Source organism: Spermophilus citellus (assembly GCF_964194105.1).
Source record: "Spermophilus citellus genome assembly, chromosome: 3".
Lineage (NCBI taxonomy): Eukaryota > Metazoa > Chordata > Mammalia > Rodentia > Sciuridae > Spermophilus > Spermophilus citellus.
The window spans coordinates 196,080,137-196,092,177 of NC_138184.1; the positions used below are offsets into that span (position 1 = coordinate 196,080,137).

Genomic DNA, 12,041 nt, shown 5'->3' on the forward strand with positions numbered 1-12,041 from the left:
ATAAATACCACTTTTATGTATAATTATAATGCACTAATAAAAAAGTTTTAATAAACAGAAGAAAGATCAGAAGTGTAGAGGAAGGAAAACAGGGAAAGAGAGTAGAAAAGGGGGAGGGGAAATACTGGAGAAAGAAACAGAGCAAACTATGTGCATATATGGATATTTACAACAAATTCCATATTGTGTACAAATCATAATGCACTAATAAAACATTTTTTAAAATATGACCAAATAGAAGGTTCACATGCAATAGTGTCCAGATTTCATTTCTGGGATTGAGGTGGCAATTTACAAAGTATTTTTGATTAATTCAAAATGGATCCAAGGCCTAAATGTAAGAGAGAACTAAAACCATAAAAGTCAGAAGACAGCACAAAAGTAAATCATTACAACATTGGATTGAACAGTGGTTTATTAGCTTTGATACTGAAAGTATAAGAAAAAATAAATAAATGACTTTTTATTAAAAATAGAAATGTTCTTCAAAGAACATAATAAAGAAAGTGAAAAGACAAGTGATGGAATATAGGACATAGTATTTGCAAATGATATATCTGATAAGATGCTTGTCTCTGGAAAATAAAAATCTTCATAAAGTACTTTTACAACTCAGTAATAAACAAAAGAATCCGAATTTGTAAACAGAGAAAAGGGTCTAAATAAAATTTCTCCAAATAAGATATAGAAGTCACCAATAATTCGTGAAAATATGCTTAACATCATTAGCCATTAGGAAATGCAATTCAATATGATGATGAGATGCTACTACAATGGCTATAATAAAAAAAGATAATTACAATCACTGGCAAGGATGTAGAGAAACAATAACCCTCATACACTGCTGATGGGAATGTCAAATGTTGTAGACACTTTGAAAAAGTCTGGCAGTTCTCCAAAAGGCTAAATGTAAGTTACCATATTTGCAATTCCAATCTTAGGTATACACTCAAGAGAAATGAAAAAATGCTAACATGAAAATTTCTATAGAAATGTTCATAGCAGCATTATTCATAATAGTCGAAAACCAGAAATAACTTAAATGTGCATGGGTTGATGTCTGGATAAATAAAATCTGTACAAATGAGTAATGTTGGGCAATAAAAAGAAAATACTGGATATGCTAAAACATGGATGAATTTTAGAAACACTTTGCTAATTGAAAAAAGCCAGTTACAAAAGGCTACATATTATATGATTCTATTTTTCTGAAGTATCTAGAATAGGAAAATTCATAGACCCAGGGAGAAGACTAGTGGTTACCTAGAGCCTTGAGTGTTAGAAATAAGAGGTTACTGCCAAAGAGTATGAAGCTTCTTCCTGGGGTGATGGAAGTGCACTGATGTTGGTGATAGTTTGCACAACTCTGTGAACTACTGAATTGTGTACTGAGTAAATTATATGGTATGTAAATTATTTTTCTGAACAGCTGCTACCAAAAAAAAAGTATTTTTGAGATAGTTTGTAATATTACAGAAAAAAAGAATTCAAATATCCCATGGAACCTTACCTTGGACACTTCCTCTTTCCCACTGTTTTCCTTAATAAATACTTTTTCCAATTCAGGACTTATTCCTTCTACATTGCAGGGCACACGTGAAACAGACGATTTTGGCACTGATACATTTGACAGTGGCATAGGAACTGACCTTGATCCAGTAGCCTGAGACAAAAGATAAAGTAGTGTGAAATTATTTGTATTCAAAGCAATCAAGAACTAAAATGAATGGTAAATCTTAAAAAATCAAAAAGCTATGGATATACTCAGTAGTAGAGTTCTTGTCAGGTATATGCAAGACCCTGGTTTAATCAGCACCACCAAAAAAACAAACAAAAAACCCTTCAAATTAAAACTCATGAGTAGTGTCACTTTGACATTTTAAAAACAGTAAGAATTTAGGTACATGTACAAAAATTTAGGTTCTAAAGTAAGGTAAAAATTACATAAGAGTCAAAATAATCCTTGAAAATCCCTTTATGCAAATGTCAAGGTGTAACTGTATAATGTACACATTTATTCAATAGGATGGCAGACACAGTCTTCGGCACAGTTTCATTCATTTCCCTTTTTCTGTTTTATTGGGAAAAGTATAGTTGAAATCATGTAAGTTATAATATGTCTCCACCATACAGATCTGTGTGCTTAAAAGATGTTTCCTATACAGTGACAAGTGACCTTTTAGTATAATTTTTCATTTCCACCTTGTTAACCACTTAAGAAAACCTACTAGGGGTTGGGATTGTGGCTCATTGGTACAGCATTTGCCTGTGTGAGGCATTGGGTTCAGTCCTCAACACCACATAAAAATAAATAAAAATAAAGGTATTTCTGTCTATCTATAACTAAAAAAAAAGAATACCTACTGGATTATTAAGCAATATAGCAATAATATTGCTAAACTCAATACTCATTTAACGACTTTAAGGTTTTCAAATGTTTTTTGCCGGCATTCTCCAAAATTAAGCACCTCTGATAGTTGTAACGGTTACCAAAAAGTGTCAATGAATCCTTTCCATGATCAAGGAAATCATAAAAATGGGAAGGAAATAAGACAGATTAACAAGGTAAAGGTTAAAACAACGTATGATCTCAGCTTACATGATTAAAATTGACATATATGATCTGTAATGAGGCAGACTTCCAGTTGCTGGTCAGCATGAGTGTTTCCCATACTCAGTGCTATGCTCCTGCCATTTGTGAACTGGTGCCCATTCATGAGCTCTGTCTTTTATATTATCTTCCCATCCATTAGTATGTGAAGACTTCCCATTTATATCTCTCTTTTATTTTTCATGCACTCAATAAAGATATATATATTCTGCATATTTCTTTTAAGTTTAATTTTATATTTTTTCATTATATTTAACATTATTGCTACTGCAAAAAAAAAACTAACAAAATTTTTCTCTTTACATTTTGGCTAGTCATCTCACTAAATTTCAATTTTCCCCCTTTTTTATTAAGCAAAATTCCAAACATAAACAAAATTAGATAGAATGGCATAAGCCCTTAGGAATGTATCAACTAGCTTCAAATAGTATCAACATCTGACAATTTAATCTAAACACCTTTTTTTGGGCTGCTGTTCTTTAAGTACTTTAAAGCACATTCTAGATTTCATATGTAACTAAAAAATACTTGTGTATCAAAAGATAATTTTTCCCACATTTTTATTGGTTTTGTTGGTGAATTATAGTTATACATATTGATGGGATTTGTTGTTACATATTTGTACAACGCTTGATCTTCAGAGTTGGATTTATTTTGCTTAATATCATGGTCTCTAGTTCCATCCATTTTCTTGCAAATATCATAATTTCATTTGTCTTTATGGCTGAATAAAATTCCATGGTGTATTGTCTTTATCCATTCATCTGTCAATGAAAACCTAAGCTGATTCCACAGTTTGGCTATTGTTAATTGTGCCACTATAAACACAGGTATGCCCTCCTTACTGTAGTAAGATGACTTTTATTCTTGAAGATAAATACCAAGGAGTGGTATAGCTGGGTCATCTGGTGGTTCCATGCCTAGTCTTTTGAGGATCCTCAATACAGACTTCCAATAGTGCCTAAAAGAGTTCCTTTTTCTCCACATCCTCTCGAGCATTATTATTTTTTCTTGATGACTGACATTCTGACTGGTGTGAGATCTCAGTGTAGTTTTTGATTTGCATTTCCCCAATTGCTAATGATGTTGAACATTTTTTTCATGTATTTCTTCTTTTGAGAAGTTGTCTATTTAATTCATTCGCCCATTTATTAATTCAGTTATTTGATTTTTAGTCTAAAAATTTTTGAGCTCTTTAAAATATATTCTAGACATTAGTCTTATTAGAAGAACAGCTAGAATAGATTTTTTTCCCATTCAGTGATTTCTCTTTATATTCCTAATTGTTTCCTTTGCTGTCAGGAAGCTTTTTATTTGATGCTGTCCTGTTTATTAACTCTTAGTGTTATTTATTGAGCCTTAGGGCTCCTATTGAGAAAAGTCATTGTCTATGCCTAAAAGTTGGAGTGCTGGCCCTACATTTTCTTTTAGGAGTTGCGTTTTCTTCTAGGAATTCCCTTTTGATTTTGAAGGACAGCTTTCTGGACAAAGCAATATTGGTTCACAAATATTTTCTTTTGGGACTTAGAACACATCATTCCAAACAATCCTGGCTTTTAGAGTTTGTGCTGAGAAATCAGAGGTAACCATGATTGGCTTGCCTATAAACCATTTGACATTTTTCTCTTGAGGCTTTTAAAATTCTATCCTTATTCTGTATGATAGGCATTTTATTATAATATGTTATATATTATGGAGACATTAATTTTTGGGGACATAAGTTATAAGAGCAAATTAGTGCTAAAAGATGGTAAAAATACAGTAATTAAGAGGAAAGACAATGTGTTAGGAAGACAAAAGAATTTTCAGTTTCAAAAAGTGAAGTGGAGAGGTTCTTTTTTGATCTTTTCTATTGTGTTCTGAATGCCTCCTCTATTTGGATATACAATCTCATTCTGAAGGATTGCAAAAGTTGCAAAAGTTTCTGTTACTGTTTCCCTGTAGAGTTTATCCATTCCATTAGCCCACATCTCACAGCCCTCCTCAATTCCAGTGATCTCTTCATGTTGTCCCAGAGTTCTTGTATATTCTGATCATGTATATTTTTTTCCTTTACTGCTATCTGAATGTTCAAGGCTGACCACTTTGTCTTACAGCTCTGAGATTCTGTCTTCAGCATGTTCTATTTTATTAGACTTTCAAATGAACATTTTGATTTATTGAGTCTTCCATTTCTAAGATTTGTTTGGTTCTTTTTCAATATTTCTATCTTCTCATTGAATTTCTCATTCATATTCTAATTCACTCAGTTGGTTTTCTGTGTTTCCTTGGAATTCACTGAGTATTTTTATAATAATTCCTTTGAATTCCTTATCTGATAATTCATCCACTCAATACTTTTGGGGTCATCAACTTGCATTAGCTTGTTTTTCCATATTTCTTGTATTCCTGTAGTGGATTTTATGCATCTGTTAGAAGGGATTTTTCTTCCATTCTTATGTTTGAGCCTTTTTAGGATACAATCTTTACTTGCTAAAATTTCCTAGAGTGATCTAGATTGAGGCCATCTTATAGGTGTGGTATCTGCAGGTTTTCTGTTATTTCTGTTTTTGCTATAGCAATGGATGTCCCTAGAGGGACCTGGGGGCCACATCTAATCTTTTCTACTTGGGGGCTTGGTTGTTAGATTAGATTTTTGTCTCTTATTCTTTGCATTGAAGTATAGCTGAAGATTAAGTGTCATTAATTTTTGTGTGGAACAAGGAGCACTGTCGACAAGAAAAAATAGCTACATTTAAAAATAACTAAAATGGGGAAAAAAAGAAACAAATATGCATATGTGTCCATTAACCCTCAGCACAGCAAACACACACACACACACACACACACACACACACACCAAAAAAAAAAAAAAAGAAAGAAAGACATTCTTAATGAAAAAGGAAGGCATCATTTCTACAAGGTGGTCAAAATAGTCGGTGAGAATAGATGGTCACCCTCTACGCCTGATTGTCTTTCTTTCTATTTATACTTGAGGTAAATAAGAGGCTGAGAGCTATATACTAAGAGACTGTTAACCCCTTCCTCTTTTTTGTGTAGCAGTCTTGGAGTGGCCCAAGACTGAAGCTGGTTCAAATAATTCTTGCAGCTTCTCTTCTCCCCAGTATGAGGCAGGATGGGATGGGAAGTACTGTCAATTGAATTTTGTCTACACAGACCAGACAAATGTACTCAATGGCTGCTGCAGAATTCTATGAGTGGAGTTTCGGCAGGTAGGGCTTAGGTCTAATCAGGCCTCAGGGGCTTTTTTGGGTGGTGTTTGCTCTGGGGTAATTAAATCAACATACCCCTGGCAGCTGCCAATCTCTGCTGCATGTCTGGAACTCAGAAATCTCTGAAGGATTTTACTCATGGAGTGGGAACCAATCCTCAATCCCTTTGCTGCCCATGAACACAGGCTTCCCAGGCTTCCTGGGCTTAGTCCCTAAGTATATACACACTGGCCTATTCAGATTCCCAACCCACTTCAGCAGGTCACATCAGTTTCCAGACTCAAAGCAGGAAGAGGGTTGGGCTCCCCCTTCACTTTTCTGACTTGAATCCTCCTGGGTAAAATATTCTCTGTGTCTGTTTCGCTTTCTTTTGCTAGATACACCCTAGGTGACATGGTAGGCACTTGCCAGGACAGTGTAGCTCAGATCTCCTGGCTCCTGCAGCAGGAGCTATAGCGTGGCCACCTCAAAATGGCTCCAGCTCAGTCTCTGAGGCCAGTTGGGAAACACAGGGCACTTTTCAAGCACCAGTTCACAGTGCAGCCTTTGGATCAGGTTAAAGGCAGTCTGATCTCAATTTTTTTTTTTATATACTAAATCTTTCCATTATCTTTCTTTCTGTGTTTTCCCTCCACTTTGTGCTGAACTAGTGCCACTACCATTGCTGCTGCAACCGGTTTGGCTTCAAGGTAGTCTCTTTCTTGTTTAATATACCCAAATTTCTGAATCTCTAAGACACTCTGTCTAATACTGAGTTTTAATGAAATCCCTCCTTCACCCACCTCACTGAGAAACAGTACTCCTGCTGCTTGAGTCACGAGCCATGGAGCAACTAGGAATGTAGCTTTCCTCTAATCCACCTTCTTGAATCTCAAAATTAATTATTTTTAAGTAAATTTGAAAACTGTGTAAGTTTTTTCACTAAATCAACAAGTCAATTAATCTGACATAAATGTACTATATTCCTAGAGATAGTGTTTAAAATAAATTGAATAATATGCCAATTCTATCAGATTAAGAAGAAAAGGCAGGCATATAAAAATTTTCATTTCAAATGACTAAGGCTTGTCTGTTTGCTTTATACCTTTGATGAGGTATTAGTATATAATAAAATCACCCCATTTCAAGTATGCCATTAGTTGAGCTTTGATAAACATAGTCATTCCCATTATCAATATAGCCACATTTATAACCTCTATCCCTCTCTCTGCTGCAAATTCTCTAGAACCTTTCTGCAGTTAATTCCCATCTCCAATACTTTGTTTCTATAATTTTGTCTTTTTGAGAATATAGCAAACCATACAGTATGTAGATTTTTGCTCCTAAATTCTTTTACTCAGCATAATGTTTTTGATATTCAACCATCACATCACATGGATCAGTTCTCCCTTCTGTTTCACTACAGAGTAGTATTATACTGTATGGATATGGATTATTTATTGACTGGAATATCTATTGACTAGTGATTAATATTTGTTTCTATGTTTTTATTACTAGTAGTAATGCCTTCAAAACATCCATGTTCAAGTTTTTGTGTGGATATATGCTTTTATTTCTTGTGAATAGATACCAAAGAGTGGAAATTCTGGGTTGTTCAACGTATTTTTAATTTCTCAAGAAAATGATGAACTGACAATGTGGTTTACATCAACATTTGTAAATTTATTTGAGCTAGAGCAGCTTTCTTAAATTTTTTTTCCCTTGGGATATATTTCTTACTACATTTTTTTTGAAGGGGGGCTTAAAAACTCTTTGAATTCCTTCATAAGTAAAATAGAGGTAAAATATAGGGAGGGATACAAAATACATGTGTTAAAGAACTATTAAGAAGATTAAACAAGAAATGCCCATACTTGTTCAATAAGTACATCAGGTCAGTATCCGCCTTCAGACCACTATATTCTGTGATATCTGTTATTAAAAGGTTAAAAATAAGTTTTTTAAAAAATCTTATAGCAATTTAACAAACAATGGTAAAGGTTTCGTTGTATTTTTTAACTCCCCAAATTATTAATTCTCCATTAACAATGAATTGAAAGGAATTTTTCAAATCCAAACAAGAAGAATTTTGCTTACCTGAGTGTGACTGATTGTTATATGGGTGCCATGGAGAGGAGATTGCCGATCCTTTTCCTTACTGTGACGACTACTTTGTTTACTACGTTGAAGCTGTTGCCTCAGTTTGGCAATCTGCTTTGGTGGGAGGGAAGGAGAGGTAAGAAAACAAAAGTGAATACCCATTTTTTCACATTTTTCTTCAGGTTTGGGAAATTGATGAATGACTTTTTACTCAAAGGTTTCAAGAGATAATACTTAACCACAATGATTTATTCTTGCAAGATTTTTTAAATTAAGGCTATTGAAAGTAAGAAATGTATGCTACAAATGTTTCACTTCTACAAATTTAAATACTGTTATTGGTAAATAGGTAGACTCAATTGCAGGATTATTTCAGATTTTATCTATATAATGCCAGAAATAGCTTCCTTTGTAAAAATAAGGTGAGAAATATTTCAGTTGCCTATTGACTGAGCTTAAACCTGATCTCTTAAAATAGGGACCACATTCATTTCTGAGTTCCTATCTTATGTAAACAAATGAATTTCACTTATAAACTACTAAACATTTTAAAATTGGAATCCCAATAGTGGTAAGAAGTATCGATGCTATTTAGTATTAAAAACTTCTTAGTACCTTACTATCTTATTACTCTTTAGTCATATTCTTTTAAAAATAAATCTAATTTACAATATGTTCTCCTAAATGGGAAAGTCACACTCCTAGGTTTAACAACAACAAAAATTTGACTATAACATGACCTGAAATCATTAAACTGCTTAAACATTTCAGGCAGTGTATAAATAACAGTAAATTCCTGAGCATTATAAAGGAAAGGGAATTACTATGGTATGGATATAGTTTAAGCATGTCTCTCAAGCATTCACGTTTGTTGGAAGCTTAGTCCCTATTGTGGCAATGCTAAGAAGTAGTGGAACCTTTAAAAGGTAAAGCCTAGTGGAAGGTTATATGGAACCTTTAAAAGGTGAGGTCCAGTGGAATGTGATTAGGTCATTAAGGGTGCTGTCCTCAGAAAGAATTAGTATACTTCTCATGGAATTCTGGGTAATTTTCATAAGGGTTGTTACAAAACACCAAGATTGGCTCTCTTGAGCCCTGTATCTCCATGTGATTGCTTTCTCATGCATCCTTCTACCACAATGCCATTTGTCATGATGTGACACAGCTAAGAGAGTCTTCACCAGAAGCCAAACCAGATGGGGTTAGACTTTCTGCCTCTAAAACTGGAAGCTAAATCAACTTCTTTAGACAATATTCAGGTATATTGTTTAAAGAGACCCAGAACAGCTAAAGCAATTCTAAGCAGGAAGCGTGAAACAGGTGGTATCACTATACACAACCTTAAACTATACTCCAGAGCAATAGTAACAAAAACAGCACGGTACTGGCACTAAAACAGGATGGTAGACCAATGGTACAGAATAGAGGACACAGAGACTAATCCACAAAGTTACAACTATCTTATATTTGATAAAGGGGCTAAAAGCATGCAATGGAGGAAGGATAGCATCTTCAACAAATGGTGCTGGGAAAACTGGAAATCCATATGCAACAAAATGAAATTAAATCTCTATCTCTCACCATGCACAAAAGTTAACTCAAAATGGATCAAGGATCTAGGAATTAAACCAGGAACTCTGCGTCTAATAGAAGAAAAAGTAGGACCTAATCTTCATCATGTGGGGCTAGGTCCCAACTTCCTTAATGAGATGCCTATAGCACAAGAATTAAAACCAAGAATCAATAAATGGGATGAATTCAAACTAAATAGTTTTTTCTCAGCAAAAGAAATAATCTGTGAGGTGAACAGGGAACCTACATCCTGGGAACAAACTTTTACCCCTCATACATCAGATAGAACACTAATCTCTAGGGTATATAAGGAGCTCAACAAGATTAGCACCAAAAAAAGCCAAATAATCCAATCAATAAATGGGCAAAGGACCTGAACAGATACTTCTCAGAAGAGGATATACAATCAATCAACAAATATACAAAAAAATGCTCATCATCTCCAGCAATCAGAGAAATGTAAATCAAAACTACCCTAAGATACCATCTCACTCCAGTAAGAATGGCAGCCATTATGAAGACAAACAACAAGTATTGGTGAAAATGTGGGGAAAAAGGTACACTCATACATTGCTGGTGGGACTGCAAATTAGTGCAGCCAATTTGGAAAGCAGTATGGAGATTCCTTGGAAAGCTGGGAATGGAACCACCATTTGACCCAGCTATTCCTCTTCTTGGACTATATCCAAAGGACCATACTACAGGGACACAGCCACATCAATGTTTATAGCAGCACAATTTACAATAGCTAAACTGTGGAGCGAACCTAGATGTCCTTCAGTGGATGAATGGATAAAAAAAATGTGGCATTTATACACAATGGAATATTACTCAGCACTAAAAAAGAATAAAATCATGGCATTTGCAGGGAAACAGATGGCATTGGAGCAGATTATGCTAAGTGAAGTTAGCCAAATCCAAAAAAACCAAAAGTTGAATGTCTTCTCTGATATAAGAGGGGTGACTCAAAATGGAGTAGGGAGGGAGAGCATGGGAAGAAAATTACCTCTAGATAGGCAACAGGGGTTGGAGGGAAAGGGAGGGAGAAGGAGAATAGCATGGATGGTGGAAAGAGACCCTCATCATTATACAATATATAAGTATGAAGATGTGAATTTGGTGTCAACATACCTTATATACAAACAGAGATATGATAAATGATGGTATAAATATGTATTAAAAATTGTATGCAAAAAATAAGAGATCTCATGTATAATGGCATAATTTGGTGTGAACATACTTTATATACAGTTATAAAAATTGTGCTGTGAATGGATAATTATGAATGTAATGCACTCCACTATTGTCATGTATGTAAGAAATAAATTTTAAAAAGAAAAAAAAAGAGGAGCTAAAAAGAGAGAAAAAGACTAATATAGAAACCATTAGTAATTTTTGGAAGTAATTTCATACCAGTATTATTTTCCTTGTATAAAAGATGACAATATTAATCAATCAACAAATATTCCTTGAACATCTATGGTGAGCCCAGTTTTATGTTATCCTACAAGGTAACCTACAAGGTTAAAGGTAAACACAAAATAAAGTCTGTAAAACACATACATTTTTCTCAGGGAGATACAGCAAAAAAACACAGTGTATCATGAAATTCTCTAAATACTTATCTTAAATAACCACAGCAATAAAAAGCACAATAGACAATTATGATTAAAGACTATAAATGCTCAAAGGGAAAATTATTTGGGTTGTCATCTTAACCAGAAGCCCTGGCCATTGTTTGTATACTGTATATTGTTTGTATTTTATACTGTAGTCAACTGTATGTTCAGTAATGGTAGAATTTCCTTGGTATTCAGGAGCTATTTAGATATGTTGGATAATTTGCACGGTTTCTTTGAAGAAAATAATACATCAAAGAGCTTCCTTTGCCATGAAAAAAAAAGTATTTGGGTTGTTTAAGAAGCTAATTTTTACCTGTGGTGAAGAGTAGACAGGAAACAGTATGCTACAAAATTAAGCACCCAAACAAAGTAATAGTTTTCAGGTCTTCTTTTATATTAAGATCATTAGATCCTTTTAAATTTTTTAAAAACCCCTTTTAGCTTATGAATCTGTCATATAATGTCCTTTAAAAGATATACAAATAAATTTGTGTTAATATTTGTATTCCCTCTATTTGTTGAAATAGTTTTTATAGAGAATATTAATTTTCACAACAAAGAGATCAAACTTAGTAATCATTCAATTCACAGTCGCTACACTGTGGAAACTACTTAGACACCCCTTCAATAGATGAATGGATAAAGAAACTGTGGTATATATACACAATGGAATATTACTCAGCCCTAAAAAAGAACGGAATTATGGCATCTACAAGTAAATGGACAGAGTTGGAGAATGTTATGCTAAAGCAAGTAAGCCAGTCCCCAAAAAACAAAGGCCAAATGTTTTCACTGATAAGTGAATGCTAATCCATAATTGGGTGAGGGAGCAAGGGAAGAATGGAGGAACTTCGGATTGAGCAGTGGGGAGGGAGGGGAGAGAAAGGGTGAGGTGGAGAAAGATGTTGGAATGAGATGGACATTATTACCCTATGAATGCGTATG

General features: G+C 34.1%; 1 protein-coding gene across 3 annotated transcripts in view; it reads right to left on the reverse strand.

Annotated features, from left to right (window-relative positions):
• The window catches only part of GLCCI1 (glucocorticoid induced 1), an 85,334-nt gene that overhangs the window by 21,225 nt on the left and 52,068 nt on the right, over positions 1-12,041 (reverse strand). For 2 of the 3 annotated variants that reach the window (XM_081286553.1, XM_081286555.1), the window contains exons 4-5: positions 7,900-8,016; positions 1,511-1,663 (exon numbers count right to left, since the gene is read on the reverse strand). In XM_081286553.1, coding sequence (XP_081142679.1) covers positions 1,511-1,663; positions 7,900-8,016 — 270 coding nt within the window. The remainder of the gene's footprint in view (positions 1-1,510; positions 1,664-7,899; positions 8,017-12,041) is intronic. The other variant, XM_081286554.1, reaches the window with a different exon arrangement.